This window comes from Chelon labrosus (assembly GCF_963514085.1).
Source record: "Chelon labrosus genome assembly, chromosome: 14".
Taxonomy (NCBI): domain Eukaryota; kingdom Metazoa; phylum Chordata; class Actinopteri; order Mugiliformes; family Mugilidae; genus Chelon; species Chelon labrosus.
Window position 1 is genome coordinate 24,818,021 of NC_140347.1, and position 16,757 is coordinate 24,834,777.

The 16,757-nt window shown below is 46.0% G+C and overlaps 1 protein-coding gene across 1 annotated transcript; it reads right to left on the minus strand.

The window, feature by feature from the left end:
• Nucleotides 1–10,021: 10,021 nt before the first annotated feature.
• lrfn5b (leucine rich repeat and fibronectin type III domain containing 5b) lies at nt 10,022–15,058 on the minus strand (the record flags this gene model as incomplete). The annotated part of the gene is made up of 3 exons (XM_084561041.1): nt 13,739–15,058; nt 12,815–12,989; nt 10,022–10,359 (listed from the first exon to the last, which is right to left on the minus strand). Exons 1-3 carry the CDS (start codon nt 14,627–14,629, stop codon nt 10,022–10,024), a joined length of 1,404 nt encoding a protein of 467 aa, XP_084417167.1. The 5' UTR covers nt 14,630–15,058.
• Nucleotides 15,059–16,757: the final 1,699 nt, after the last annotated feature.

Below are 16,757 nucleotides of genomic sequence, written 5' to 3' on the forward strand. Positions count from 1 at the left end.
TTCTGTCTTTTTCAATCTGTGTACACCTGACTCCTCTCTCATGTCGCCCTCTGCCTTTGTCTGACAGGTGCATATTAGCCATAGGTAACTCAATGCTCTTTCTGTCGAAGCAAGCTGGACATGGATTACAATGCAAGTCATCCTCAAATGAAGGGAAAAAGAAGTACATGTACAATATTCAGTACTTCAGTCATTTTAATAAGTTATTTCTTCATCTTGATCATCATGTTAAATGGATATAAATTCACTAGCTGACTGATGTTCTGAACTGAGTTTTCTTTTTTTCAGTTTCATGGAATGCATATACAGTTTAGTCTAAATGCTGATTGGACAAAACAAATGTTTTCATCTGTCAGAAATGTAGTTTTTCACTCTTTCCTGACACCGAACAGAAAATAAATGATCGAATGAGATCTAAAAGTATGAGCATTTACTGTGAACTCATACATTTTGAGGTACTTTTATACTTCTACTTTAAAGTCAGAGGGAAATACTTTTCTAAAATCACATGAAAAAATAATAAAATTCCAAGTGTCATTGCTCCTGCCGTGCTTCCTCTCTCCTCTTGCTATTTCCATCTCTCTGTGTATCGCTGCCTTCAAATGGAAGCTCGTGGTTACGACGTGGGAAGCCGAATACCCGTCAACTCAGGCCTTGTCAAAAATGTCCACGTTCGAGGTTGTGAATACTACGAGGGCGGGCCGTTCGTACTGAGCTGAACACCGTAAACACAACACCGTTAGAAGGCAGCGAGTGTCTTTGGTGTTTGCGTGTCCATGGAGGCGGATAAGTCACCTGCTCCTCCTCAAGCTGTGACTCATCAACTCATCATCCCCTGCAGTATTTAAGCCCGGGTGGATCCATCAGTCTTTGTCAGGCTGATGGGCCACCACCAGCGGCAGAGAGCGTTTCAGGCCCCTGCTCTAGTTCAACCTGTGCTCTGACTGCTTTCTCTTTGTGTCCCGTTTCCTCTTGTGCCAAGCAAGTCCTCATCTAACTCACCATTTCTCAACCAGCCAGCCAGCAGCCACCCGCCACTCTTAGACGACAGAGTCACTGGACCTCTGGCAACATCTCACTTCTTTGTACATTAAACCTTCTGAACCCTTCCCCTGTGTCTGTATCTGCATTTCATCCCTCCTCAGAGTAAAGCCACCCTTAATAGAAAGCACCGCTCCCAAATCTTTTTGACAGTGTGAGCTCCTCTTCGTGTGTCTGTACCATAAGTTGTTAACATCTGTGAGTTGGTAATACTTCCTTTGATGAGGCATTCCCCTTTTAAACTTTTCTAACGGTTTATTTTAATAACTTTGAATCCCAACGGATGTAAACGCATCCAGTATTTCATAGTAAAAAAGTGGCTGTGTGCCACCACTTGGTTTGGAGACACTGAACTAAACTATTTAAAGTAGTTCAAACTAGCTTTACCTCAAACATCTAGAGCAGTACATAACTGCCTATGTATTGATGCATCAGTGAAATCCCATCATCTAGTACCAGATACACTATATTACCAAAAGTATTCGCTCACCCATTCAAATGATCAGAATCAGGTGTTCTAATCACTTGGCCTGGCCCCAGGTGTATAAATTCAAGCACTCAGGCATGCAGACTGTGAAACAAGACATTTGTGAAAGAATGGGCCGCTCTCAGGAGCTCAGTGAATTCCAGCGTGGAACTGTCATAGGATGCCACTTGTGCAACAAATCCAGTCGTGAAATTTCCTCGCTCCTAAATATTCCACAGTCAACTGTCAGCTCTATTATAACAAAATGGAAGCGTTTGGGAAAAACAGCAACTCAGCCACGAAGTGGTAGGCCACGTAAAGTGACGGAGAGGGGTCAGCGGATGCTGAAGCGCATAGTGCAAAGAGGTCGCCGACTTTCTGCACAGTCAATTGCTACAGAGCTACAAACTTCATGTGACCTTCAGATTAGCCCAAGTACAGTACGCAGAGAGCTTCATGGAATGGGTTTCCATGGACGAGCAGCTGCAGCCAAGCCACACATCACCAAGTGCAATGCAAGGCGTCGGATGCAATGGTGTAAAGCACGCCGCCACTGGCCTCTAGAGCAGTGGAGACGCGTTCTCTGGAGTGATGAATCACGCTTTACCATCTGGCAATCTGATGGACGAGTCTGGGTTTGGAGGTTGCCAGGAGAACGGTACATTTCAGATTGCATTGTGCCAACTGTGAAATTTGGTGGAGGAGGAATTATGGTATGGGGTTGTTTTTCAGGAGCTGGGCTTGGCCCCTTAGTTCCAGTGAAAGGAACATTGAATGCTTCAGGATACCAAAACATTTTGGACAATTCCATGCTCCCAACCTTGTGGGAACAGTTTGGAGCGGGCCCCTTCCTCTTCCAACATGACTGTGCACCAGTGCACAAAGCAAGGTCCATAAAGACGTGGATGACAGAGTCTGGTGTGGATGAACTTGACTGGCCTGCACAGAGTCCTGACCTGAACCCGATAGAACACCTTTGGGATGAATTAGAGCGGAGACTGAGAGCCAGGCCTTCTCGACCAACATCAGTGTGTGACCTCACCAATGCGCTTTTGGAAGAATGGTCAAAAATTCCTATAAACACTCTCCTCAACCTTGTGGACAGTCTTCCCAGAAGAGTTGAAGCTGTAATAGCTGCAAAAGGTGGACCGACATCATATTGAATTCTATGAGTTAGGAATGGGATGGCACTTCAGTTCATAGAATGAGTAAAGGCAGGTGAGCGAATACTTTTGGTAATATAGTGTACCTTTACCTTAGTTTATTTTTGAATGTATTATACTACATTCATTATTATTTTTGTATTATTCTGTGCAGAACTTCTTCCTCCATTGACAGTCCTAGTGTTAAAGTCTATGCGAATTTTCTCCTTTTTTTGTTTCTGGCATACCGTCTCCTTTCTGTGTGGCACCAAATTTGTATCCACAGCATCAATGGGCAGATTTGCATTGTTCAATCTGTTCAGTGTGTTTCATATTTTTGTAGCAGATGCACAGAGATTTCTATACCGTTGTTTTTCCTTTGCAATAATTTGCTCGAGTCTGTCTCCCGCTGCCAGATAAAGCCGCGTCCCCACTCTCTGGTGTTCTCCCTTATCTTTCTCCTGCCTCGGTCTCTCCCCGCATCGGGTCCCACACGTCAATCAGAGGTCGACCTTTGTTTGATTAACGCTTCATTTCAATATCCTGCTCACGGTCTCGCTTCAGTCCTCCCCGGTCGCTAAAGGTGAACTCCCTTCAAAAGAGCTCAGCCGTTGCATCCACATTTCAAATCGACGAATGTGCGGCCGCGCAGGGATGTGATCGGCCTGCTGCGGGAACTGCATCGCAAACGTGGTCACAGTTAGATCAAAAGACCTTTAAAGGGTTGTTTGTGAAGAGCTACCTGACATGCTCCGTCCCTTCAGCTGCGGCTGATGACAGCTGATCAAACAATAGCTGTGAGGCCACTGCACCGATTTTTGTTTTATTCCCCATCCTTCCCCGTGTGCTCAGGCGCGTGAGCTTTATGTGCCCAATTAGCATGAAATTCATGTTAGATGTGACACCCTGGTTTGACATCTCAACTTAACAAGCTCACTAAAATGAGATCACTCTGAGCAATAAATAAGATTAGCACACAGAAACATAGTCAGTTCATAATCCTAGTGTGAGGAGTGAGGATGGGAAAATGATTCCACAATATCCTGGTGAAATGCAGACGTGCCTGCAGTGACGTGTAAGTGTTTGGGACAAGTTGGCGTCTGTTTGACGGGTGAGCAAAATAATGTGGCGCGTGACCTCACAACAGCTTCCTATGTTCTATTACAGGAAGCCGGAAGTGATAACAAGATTAGTATAAGCACTTTTAGTAAGTCACTGCGAATGAGATCCTTAAAGAGGCTTAAAGTGTCCCCCTTCCCCAGCAGTTGATAGATAGCTGAGAGCTGACTGGCACATCTGCTTGGTTGCTACTCTGTTCTCTTAGTGATCTCCAACACTGGCAAATCAATGAGAGATCCATCATTGGGGACGCGCAGTGCTGAGAAGGAGCAAATCACTTCTATAAGCGATAGCAGCTATCAGGCAAATGGGCAGAAAATGGTTCCTAATGGTGCCTGGTATGTCTGGTGTAAACTGCAGCCAGCCTCTTTGTCGTCCATCACCCTGGAGCATATGTAACTGAAAGGAGAGGAGAGGAAGAGGAGGAAGCATCTGCTCGTTCAGCGTGGGAACTCCCCGACGCTTGGGGGGGGGGGGGGGGGGGGGTTCACGTCAAACCAGATCTGGTGTCTGTGCTGCAGGATGATGCCGTGTCACTTACTGAGTCTGTGTGTCGAACAGTGGAAGTCACTCAGTCAGCACCCCCGGTGTGTGACCTTCACCGAGCTGCCTCCTCCACTTTCCGGTGGGATTTCAAAAATGCTCTCTCATTCTCTCTCCCGGCTTTGTCAAAATCCTGCTGGTAATTGAGGCATAGTTGACTCAAACGCGGAGATCATGAAAAATGAATGGGCTCAAACCTTCTCCAGACCCCTTGAAAGTGGCGCAGAAAAAGACCCGTCAAGAGGGGAGCGGGGGAGCGGGGCAGCTTTCAGGGCCAACGTCATAGCAGGACACTTGGCTGCATTAGTTATTGGCATTAGTTGTGAGTTTGACTTGACAGTTAACAGTCGCTGCTGAGTAAACAAGGAAGTCTTTAGTTTAGATTTGACCATTTCAATTATCTCCGCCCTTACCCAGACTTCTGTTTTCCCAGAAACAGTAATCACATTCACTATTAATGAGCCATGATGTTCATTCTGGACCCATTTACTCCTCTCAATAATGCATAGTCTTTGGAATTGCCTGTGCATATGTTACACTGTGCCACCTCCCCCTCTGTCTTCACCCCCGACCCTCCTAGGAGGATACCAGTGTCTCCCCTTACATGTGCTCCCAGGGATAATGCTTGCCAGAGAAACAATGTCTCATGTGTGACTTTGACTAACACTGCCTGCTGTGGGGAGATAATGAACCCCTGGGCTGCAGCACGGAGAGCGAAGGGTGCTAACACACTTGTTGGAAGACCTCAGTTTTTCTTCGATTAAGCTTTCCTATTACTCTTCTCTAAGTGTGATGCTAATGGGCTCTTCAGTTTGTTGAAAACAGGCACAACTATCTCTTTAAATAAGACAATTGGCCGCAAATTGCATACATCAGTGCCCCAATGTGATTTCTCCCACTGCATGATTGTCATTAAAAGCATGCAATTGTGGCGTCAGAGGCCGTGTTGGTATAAGTGCTCCATAAAGGGGTCTGTCCTGTCGAGATCCACTGGAACTCGTACAAAGGAATGAAAAGCCCATTAGCAGTAATAGCAGAACACGGATTCATCAAAGCTGCTATTGAGAAGGGGGGGTTAATCAAAGCGATTCTGATGATTGCTCAGTATATCAACCCAGATTGGATGGTCTGTTTGTAGAAGGCAGGCCAGAAAGACTGGCAGGTTCAGTTCTGGAGTGAGCCAGGGGGTGGGTGGTGGTGATGGCAGGGGGTTTTGGAGGTTTGTTCAGGAGCATGGCAGCACCCTTGCAGTGGAGAGGAGTGAGTCAGCTCGATGCAAGATGGTAGACTGGAGAGCAGGGGCGGGGGTTAGTGTGTGGCGAGGGAACGGGGAAGACTTGACAAGGGCCAGGAAACACATCATAGGGGCATGGAAAGAGGGTCAGTCTCGTGCAGGTTTGTGAAGGAAAATGTGTAATTCTGATCTGGCCGCGGGGCTCACTCTGCTCTGCTTGCTGCCAGACCTCCAGCTGGGGTCTCTCATGCGCATTCACCAACACTGCTGCCCCCTCCTCGTCCTCCCACTTTCTTTGTGAAGGTGCGCTGAATACCGAAGAGCCAGAGGCTGCATGGCTGCCTTACAAAGGATGCTCTTTTCTGTCTCCTGCACTCCTCGTTCTGTTTTGCTCTACATTCTCAGCTCCCTGTGCCCTCTTCCTCTTCCTCTTTCTCTCTCTCTCTCTCTCTCTCTCTCTCTCTCTGAACTGTCTCACTTTCTTCTCTGCACCTCTCGCTGCCTCTCTGTTCCTTCACTCCCAACCCTGGCTCTCTACCTCCTACCCTCGCCGTATTTGTTTCACAAAACCCTCCATCTACATCTCATCGCTTCGCCTCTTCTCCTCCCCTCATTCTCTCCTTCTCTCTTCCTCTCTCTCTCTCCCCCCCAGAAATGCATCTATTATTAACACACACCTCTGGCTCTCGCCAAAGACTGAGCTAAGGTTCAGGCCAAGCTCCTCGGCATTTTAATCACCCCTAATGAGCAAGAAATAATGAAGAAGAGGTAGCTGAATACAGCCTGTTTAGGTGACCGCAATTAATTTATACTGTTTCTGCAGCTCGTCTGAACAGGTTTTACCATCAGACTGGTGTGTTTTCTACCCAGTGTGCTGTATCCCTTGTGGTGTGCTGTGAAAGGCTTACCAGCGCATGCAGTGTATATAAAAATCAATCAGGCAGCATCCAACCAACAAAACACACAGTGAATCTCAGAGCTCATGTTCCAGCAGATAATGCATATCATGTCAGTCCTGCTATCAGGGAGACATTACTGTAACTGTAGAATTAGTGGTGCACGGGTTCCCACTGCGGGGGTTGAGTTTAACCTCTCCTGCGGCAGGTTTCTGCAGTGGCTGCCGTCGGAGTGCACAGGCACGGCGCTGTCAGACGAGCGCGAAGATGCGCAGGCGAGAGGCGTCCCGGGTGACTAGCATAGCCTCTTTTCATCATCTGCTTCCCTCTTCTCTTTGAACAAACACAAGGGCTCAGGGCAGGGATCTGTCAGAGGTCCACCACTCGCAGAAAAAGGGGAATTGTGTTGCTGCAACACTACTGAAACCCCAAATTCATTACCGCTCCGGTTAGCGGAACTTGCAGAACTGAGGGACGCAGCTATTGTTTTGCTCTGAAATAACACTACAAAGCAGAAAGGGCTCCTCTCTAATTGCAACGTGGGAAAACTTGGGGGAAACACACAAGGCAAGCTGAAAATTATAATGTCCTTTTTATCACTGGTTTATTTATACTGGTAAACATCAAACAGAAACAACAGCAAAATCAAGAGCGGACGTCCTCCCATTCTTGTGATTATCTCTTACAAGTTAATTTACAATGGTTGTCATTGGCATGACATGATAACGTCAGTAAGTAAAAAATACAGAGATGAACCATTCCGCTGGATCTCATCCACACGCAATATCAGATAACTCCCCACACCTGTCATGCCGTTGGTGTTGGTTCAATTGTCGCTCAGATCAGTCACGACAGGAATCCTATCAGAGTTGAGTCTTTATGTAATTATGTGATAAAAATGTATTGATTCAAACCGGAGGGCAGTATTAGGCTGAGTCGACTTGTGCCACAAAAAATGCTGCATTGTGCTGTGTCTGGGAGATGAAAAGATGGAGCATCGTCTGTCTACTACATTCTGTTCCTACACCTCTGGGATGTAAAGCACATTCGTAATCTCTCCAAACCACCGCCAAGGTAATTAAGACATGTCATCGTCTGTCTGTGGAGCTGGAGACAAGAATCAAGTTCAGAGTCTACAGAGATCGTATCACTTTAGGTAACAGGCAATGAGACTGCGAGTAAAATAACCCCATCCCCTGTGTGATGCTTTCTTTGTTATAATACAGTATGTCCAGGTTACTGCATTCAATAGCACATGAACACTTATGGTTGTACTGAGATATACAGTATCTCACACAACGAAACATTTTTGTACATGAACTTGTTTTATACATTGTTGTGCCGTTCATCAAAGTTGGGTCAAATGTTGTTATAAAGAAGACTTTGATAGGTTATAAGGTAGAAAATAAATGTGAACCCACAAACCTTTATGCCTGCCATCCCCCTGATACATGAGAGAAGCTCACAGGTCCCTCAATAAAGAGCCCAAAAGCTCAAAACAAGGCATAAAATCCCTGTCTCTTCCACAACGGGCCGCAAATCCAATCCGAGAAAGCTAGAGAAGGCGACTCATAAACTTCAAATCATAAAGTGCTCTCCAGAAGCCACTCAGACCTGGAGAGCTTGTCCCTGGCCCGGTGAATGTTTGTTGTGCTCTCGAGCTGCGGTAACTCCCCGCTCATCGACAGGCTGCGTTTGGAGCGCAGGCTGGCCCCAGTCTTGGGGTAGGCCACATAGCAGCGCTCCCTGTATGAGTCTGCATTAAGAGAGTGCCTGCGGTTCACCCTCACCCCCCCTGCAGGCACAGTCATGTAATGTCGAGGGGCTGGGTGGGGCCGAGGACCCCTCGGAACGGTAGTCCACTTTGTGGGCTGGCCAGGAACATTGAGAGCGACGGCGGTGGCCATTTTAACCTCCGACGAGTTATTCCGGTTCATGTTATCCAGCTCGACATCTGCCTGGGCTTCAGCTCGGCGAGCCTCTGAGGGTTTAGGTGGAGCGCTGGAACGCTTGGGCCTCGGCGCGCCGGGGGAGGCCGGGTGCCAGCTGTGACTGCCAGCAGAGGTAGAGACCGTGCAGTCAGGGAGAGTGGGTTTTGTTGCGGCTGCCACGACAGGCGGCCGCTGCTTTGCTGGCTCCGGGGGCGGCAGGGCAACTCGGAGGCAGTCCTTGTCATTCTTCTCTGGACGCAGAACCTGCTTAGAGAGGGACTTCGGAATCCCACAGCCCTGGAGCTGTCCATCACTGCTCAGTGACCGAATGTCCCCCATCTCTAGCGCCTGGAGACAAGTGGGAGAGAGAGGGGAATGAAAGCAAATCCATTAGATTCAATATCAGTGGAAAGAATGAACAGAAAAATAACAAAAGAATCATGCCAAACTGACCTTATCTGCATCTCCTTGGTTACACACCCTGTAGCGCACAATGAGGAAGATGATAAAAGCGAGCACAGAGGCCACAATAATCCCTCCAATGATAACAACAATGGTTCCGCCAAGAAACTGCGACTGCATGAAATGGCACCTCAGGTACTGTGGCTCAGTGGTGAAGTGGACACAACCTATCACCCTGGTGGCGGTCAGCGAGGTCACCTGGTCGTCGTAGATGGCCAGCACACACAGGTCATAGTGCGTGCCAGCAGCCAAGTTGTTCACCAGGATGTTCTTACTGGTCGGGGGTATCATTCTGTATCAAGAGAAAAGCTTTGTGAGCTCTGACGTAGATTAGAGGGGGTTAAATGAAAGGAGACCGCAGCAAATCAGATTATCCTTCTTATTGTTTTGTAGGGGATAAAATGACATGACAATCATTTCTCTCTCAGGGGGCTATTTAAAATCTGTCTAGGCATAATCTTTTCTGACATTTGATTTATTGTCTCCAACATTTTCACTGATAAAAGGTTGCTTTCAGATGCTGGGGACGCGAGATGCCTCCGTTTGTTCACAGCACCAGGATTACCGTCACACTCCTTTAATGTCTCCTCTGCTGAAATGTGCTACTGACTTTGAATTCCATTTAGGAAAGAAAAATGGGTCCGTGCAATCATCCTATCATATCACAGTGATTAGCACTAAATATGGAGTGAAAGAGGGTAGAGATGAAAGACATCTGTGTACGCCGGCTCCTTGGATGGGCATGTGTGAAGCCTCGGATGCTTTTTGAAAAAGACCAGAAGACTGCTCTTTCATCTTCCTATGAGTCCAAAGCTTAGTGCTGACATTCTGTTTTGATTTTGTTGATTAAGCATTATCAAGATTTTGCACATAGTAAATTATACACTCCGTCAAGGGGGGATTATGAGTTAAAGAATAAGGAGTCAGATACAGTGCAGTAGTCTTGTCTTCCTTATAGGACTAATAGACGGCGCGAATAATGATGTCGACAGCCAGGTCCAGTTCTTAATGCCTAAATATCTAAAGGGATTTAAGAATTTAAAGTAGTCTATAAAGGTAACACAAGGGTCATGTTTGTTTCAGATTAATTCAGATTCAGATTTGATGTTTGCATACTAAATTATATTGATCAGAAAAGAGAAAAAAAAAGGTATTTTGCAAGATTTTATGCTCAGGTTATACTCTGCTCACCTGTAAACCAGAGAATCATCATAGGTCCCGTTATACTGGATTTGAAACATGCGGATTCCAGGAATACTCCTGTGGAAGTTAAACTTGACCAGAGCCGAGGAAGAGGTGGCCTCTGCGATTACTACTTTCTTCTCTTGGCCCGTCTTCGCGCTCCCCAGAGGCACCCCTCCCGCCTCTGCTCCCGTCTTGGTCACCGTGGCGATATCTGATGACCCAGGGTCGGGCTCCTGCTCTGCGACTGTGTTGTTGGTGATATGAGGGAGCTTTGCTATGACCAGATCCACGGTCTGCTGAGCCTCTCCGGCTGGGTTGGATGCCACGCATGTGAAGGAACCTGAAACACACAAATATTTGATGTATAAATTAAAATTAAGAGTGTTTTTTATGTGCAACTGAGCTACTGTGACCAAGTACTTTCCCTTGTGGATGATTAAAGTCTATCTAAGTCTAAGTCTAAATGGCAAATCATGTGTAATAGTTCATTCATTCATTCATTCATTTTCTATACCCAGTTATTCCCGTTAAGGGTCGCGGGGGTCTGCTGGAGCCTATCCCAGCTGTCATCGGGCGAGAGGCAGGGGTACACCCTGGACAGGTCGCCAGTCCATCGCAGGGCTAACACAGAGAGACAGACAACCATTCACACTCACACCTACGGACAATTTAGAATCACCAATTAACCTAATGAGCATGTCTTTGGACGGTGGGAGGAAGCCAGAGTACCCGGAGAGAACCCACGCAGACACAAGGAGAACATGCAAACTCCACACAGAAATGGATTCGAACCGGTGACCTTCTTGCTGTGAGGCATCAGTGCTAACCACCTCGCCACTGTGCTGCCCAATGTGTAATAGTGGTTAACAATTTTAGGATTAGTTCACCATTTTGACATATTTTAGAGGAGAATATTGACACCACTTTGGTGAATTTCCACTGAGGTGTGACCACCGTATATATTACTGTATATATTTTATTTCTGTGAGCACCTTGGGTCAATTACATTGCGTTTAAGTGTGCTATATAAATAAACGTGACTTGACTTGACTTGACTCCCACCATCCAAAGACATGCTCATTAGGTTAATTGGTGATTCTAAATTGGCCGTAGGTGTGCGTGTGAGTGTGAATGGTTGTCTGTCTCTCTGTGTTAGCCCTGCGATGGACTGGCGACCTGTCCAGGGTGTACCCCTGCCTCTCGCCCGATGACAGCTGGGATAGGCTCCAGCAGACCCCCGCGACCCTTAACAGGAATAACCGGGTAGAGAAAAATGAATGAATGAATGTGACCACCGTCCCTTTGAAAATAATCCACATGGAAGCATGCAGTTCCTCAAATGACCACTTGAGGCTGGCTCCTAAAATGAGTCAATCTCCATAGACCTCCATGTTAAGATGCCCAAGTTACAGCCTGCTACAAAAAAACAGATTTGACCTCTTTCCCCATTCACGACAACTGAACAGGTGTTAAATTTTTAATAAAACTCACTCAGTTAAATTAATGCTTATACTTATGCATAATTAACATATAGATAGCTGCCTGCCTAGGCATTGTCCACCCACCTTAGCTCCATTCACACAGCATTTCTTTGGTCATTTATGAATTAGCCTAGTGTCAAGCTATGTTAACACTTGCGGTGAAAGAGCAATGGGCTATGACTCATTTTAAATGGAGGCCAGTGACAGGAAGCAAAACACTCACGCCTTCCACACACGCTATGTGATATGCATAGTGACTCTGTGACGAGACCACCAGTCATGTGTGTTTGTTTCACCAGTTAGCATTTAAGCTAATGACGACATCCAACATTGTCAACGAGCAACTTGCCGACAGTGTAGCAGTTTACACTTTTGTTGCTCGTAGTGTGAGTGTAGCAGTAGGCGGAGTAAGATTATGCCAAGATGCCAGCGACCACAGCTACCACATTAAGCTCAAAACCACTCTTCATAAACCTGTGGTTGAAGTGACAAAGTGTTTGTCCATCTTTATATGCAGTCGACATTTTTCACCTGTCTTTGTATCAATTCTTACCATCAAGAGCAAAGTCTTTATCTGCACTATTTCCACATGTTTGGGGCTCTGTCTGATTATAAGCCGAGGCCAGCAGCATATTAACATAGTTTCACATGAAGATCTGTCCAAAGCTAATAAACTTAGCCTCAGTAAGCAATATCTAGCCTGTTTAGTGCTGTGGCGTCAAAAGTGCTGGCCTATATATTTAGCTCCAGGTCACTTTCTGGAGTGAACCAGTGGCAGCTCCTGGAAGTCACTGCTCCATGAACTGGGAGTAATTTGCTCTATTTTGTCATCCATGCTCTTTGAACACAGCCACGATAAAACATTTTTAAGCCTGTTCCAGTCTGTGGTAAGTAAAGCATTAGCTCAATTTAAGCATCAGATTAACTCACCATGAGTTAAGCATCAGCTGTTGGCTCTACTCCATATTTAAGCTTCAGGGATGAAAATGATATCAACATTCCCATCTAACTAGGAGGTGAATAAGAAGGTTTCAAACAATGAAAACTTTCTAAATATGTAGCCACTAAGATGTAAAGATGTGAGGACAAACATGTTTTTTCTATAAATGAATATGACAGAAACTTCAAAATAGAAGTCACTTTTCATTCCATCGTGACTCTAATCAGCACACCAGCTGACACGTCTCCGCACCCCAAACTTTATCACCTGGTGTGGACAAATACTCCAGCCTTTTAGGCTTATGTGTACACATGCAAACAACTAATTACGTTCAGTCAACAACACAAGCACAGCCACCGGGAATGTAAACAGACCAGAGTCCTTGACAGTGCTGATGAGGATGTCCAGCGTTCCATCTGTGTGAACCACAGCCCTGGAGGAGTTGGACATAAGGCGCCCATCAGGTGCGATCCAGTGGATAATGGGGTCTGGGTCGCCCCTGGCCTTACAGCGCAGAGTCACACTCTGACCCTCCAAAGCTCGCAGCTCCTGAGGCCGAGAGAGGGAAGACACACACTGATTACATAATGCACTGAATTCCAAAACAGAAACCCACTAACAGTAAACCTTTGTGCTGTACATTTGGCTTAGATAATATACCTAAGGGTCAGGGTTGTCCTTATTATTTTAAAATAGTGTCACCTGTAAATGTAATCAGCAATTAATCAATGTCATCAGCATTATTATGAGGGCACGATAATCAATATGACAGTACACTGTGATGTATATGCTGGAGTCCAAGTTAAAGTTAATTTTCTCCGCAATTATGCAAAGTACGTCCGCTGAATGTAAATGAGATGATATAGCTGTGGTTATTTGGCAAGGATTTGATCAGATAACGTTGTTTGGATGCATGAATCAAGGGCTAAATTACTGTAAGCTTCCAGTGTGTATTAAGAGCTTCACTGCAGATCCATCATAAACCTGCAAATAGCTTATTAGCATGGTAACTGAAAACCCTTTCCGAAGAACTTCTCTAAAAGCTGCACCACGGGCCACGGTTTGATTACATTTTTTAAGTAAGTCCAATATATTTTACAATAATCTGTTAGCTGAGTAGGCCAGAAGAGTCTTACGAGTCCTGTGAGATTCCTCTGGCTCACAAAGCTAATATTTGGTGTGACAGTCGAATAAAGCGCAGAGTGCCACCTTGGATTAACTGAGGCACAATCCAAAGCGTGGCTCAGAGGGTTTAGCAGCGGTGAGTGTTATGTCTGAACAGTGGACAGCTCAAATACCTGAGAGTGCCTGGTGATGAGTGGAGGCTCACACAGGAACTCTTCCTCTGAAACAGTCCAGAAATAACGTCCAGCGAGGTGTTGTGGTGAAGCACAGGTCTCCAGATCATCCTCCCTCCGCAACCTCCGTAGCCAGAGAAGCTCACAGTTACACCTCAGTGGATTCCCTCCGAAGCTCAGAGCAAATGATGTGGGCCCCATTATCCCAGAGGTAGCCAGGACACCGGCTCTTTGGAAAATAGGATCAGGGGGAAGCTTTTGGAGCTTGTTGGAGGTCACATCCAGTCTCTTAAGCTTCTGCAGCCCAGAGAAGGTTCCCTCTGGGATGTAGCTGAGCATGTTATGGTCCAAATTCAGTGTATGGAGATTGGGCATCCTCTGAATGGCCACCCATGGAGCACTTTCCAAGTTGTTGTAAGATAGGTCCAGCTCCTCCAGCGCCGTCAGGTCATTAAAGGCCCCGATTTGGATGTGGGTGAGCTGGTTGTTGTTGAGGATGAGGTGGTGCAGCTTGGACATGCCACTGAAGGTGTCATTAGTGATGCGGCTCAGTCGGTTGCTATCCAGGTGAAGGGCTCGTAGGTTCTCCAAGTCTTTGAAGGCATGAGGGGCGATGGAGCCAATAGTGTTCCGAGAGAGGGTCAGATCTACCAGCTTGGTCATGTTCGCAAAGTCTTTGCGTTTGATGTTGGTCACGAAGTTATCCCCAAGACGCATCTCCACCGTGTGCCTGTCGATGTTGGGTGGCACGAACAGCAGCCCCTTTTTGTCGCACAAAGTCGCCAAATTGGGGTTGAGCACCTGGCAGACACAGCGTTTTGGGCAGATTTGAACTTTATGTGCCTTCACAGCCACACCAAGGACTATCAGATACACCAGGAGAGACTCCATTTGGCTTTTAAGTCAGGTTAATACACCTAAAAGGGCGAGAGGAAATAAAAAGAAAGAGAAGCGGGAGCTATTTACGAAACAGTTTACAAATGCAAAACATGAAATCTGTCATCATAATTTGCATGATCTTTAACAAACTGCAATATTTGTAGCTGTGTAATCACACTGAGAAATCTTGCTTTGAAAAGAGGAACTTGGGGATTCTGTTCGGCTAAGTTAAAGCTTTTCTGCTAGATTTGAAACACTATCATTGCCAGCTCACAGCTTAGAGTTATGGGGAGTCCAAATTCTGAGCAGGAAGCTTAGCGAGTCAATGCCTGAACAAACAATAAATACTGTGCAATTAGACATGAAACTAATTAGTCACCTGCAGACTTGAGAGCGATCATCTCCAGTAATCTTGTATCATTTTAACGACAGCTCTCATTTTAAGCCCCTACTCCCCTGCTTATACTTTTTTTTTGATATGATAATGCCAGTCCTTTTATGTTTGTATACAGAAGGATGAAAGTCTAGACTGACAGTCCAGGGCCTCGTCAGAATTAGACTGATATCTCTCTGGATCATATCGCCAATAGGAAGGGATGATTGGGCCCAGTGCCTCGGCGAGGATGTGCTATGCCTTGCTATTGATTTTCTCTCTTCTCTCTCTGCTGCTACTCTTACTTATGACACAACTGAGATGAGGGATAAGAAGAGATCCATTTGATGAATCCTGAGACATTGTCAGGGATATAGCGCGCCATAAAACTAAGACTTTGGAGATCACAGGCCTGCATGAGCGTTACGCAGTGTACCAGAGCACGAGTGACATGAGTAGTGATTATATTTAGAACAGAATTTAGTGTCATTTTGGTTAAACATGCAATATTCATCCCTCTGGGTGTCCTATTACAGCACACAGAAAGGAACACCATTCCGATCAAACACAGAGAACAAGAGATCCAATCCCACAACTGTAGTAAAAATCCAAAGACCGACCTTTAAATACCGAAGAGAATGGCTGATTTATGATTATAGCTTTCTGTGGTTTGCTGGTAATGCCTCCATTGTCGATGTTGGGTCTCGGAGAGTGTGCATAAAAATCGTGCCTCAGCAAAGAGCCTGTCGGCCGAGGTCCTTGCTTGCTTCGAAAGCTGCTGCTGCACATGAGCGGTGACACTCATGGTGTAATAACCTTGACAGTATGAGGGGGAAAATACCATAGAGTAAAGAAAACAGAAGACGGGACGGGAGTGACACACTGCCGTGTGGAGGCACGTCTTTTCACGTTGGGGGGGGGGGGGGGGGGGGGGGGTGACATCCTCTGACAACGGTTGCATTTTGACAGCTGGGTAAAATGCCTCACAGCCTGACAGGGAGGCAGGAACGAGGTCAACTTTAAATGGTCCATAATAGCAACGGGAGGAATGATATTACTGGAAAGAGCACGCTGGGTGTGACATTTTCATGAACACCGCTGATAAAGCGGCGATAAATAAATGTTTTTTACCAAATCACACATGATTTGTGGATTTTATTCAAGGCTGCACACACATTTGACTTGGTGAGAAACGGACTGTGGAGTCATTAAAGATAGAAGATTACTTGAGTGGCAAGCCCTGCTGCAGAGCTATGCGTGGTGGTTTCCAAGAACCTGCGTGGAAAGTTTAATGTCTACCCATATGTGAGCGCGCATGTGTTTCAGATGATAGTCTACAAAAGCTGAGGTGCACTAAGCGTGTTCACGTTGGTGTGCCAAGCACCTTCTGCTCTACCTCTGAGCGGTACGGCCCTCTGGTTGTGCAATGAGGCAGAGAGGACCTGCTACTTCCAGACTCGAATGAAGCTGAAGACGTGATATTGATTCACTCTGTGGAGATGAAGGTTTCTTTCTTTTTTTTTTTCGTTGCTGAAAAGTCAGCCAAACGTGAAGAGAGTGGTTGCAAAGGTAATCCCTACAAAATTCGTTCTGTGAGGACAAAAGGACAGCACCTCACCGCTCAGAAGGGGCAGGAAATATCTGCTGCCGTCTCCCTAATTTGCATTTAATTATGGGTGTTCCACAGAGATTTGCATAACAGGTTGCAGTCATCGGGTACATGAACGAATAAGTAGATAATCAATCAATGCATTCATCAATCATGCA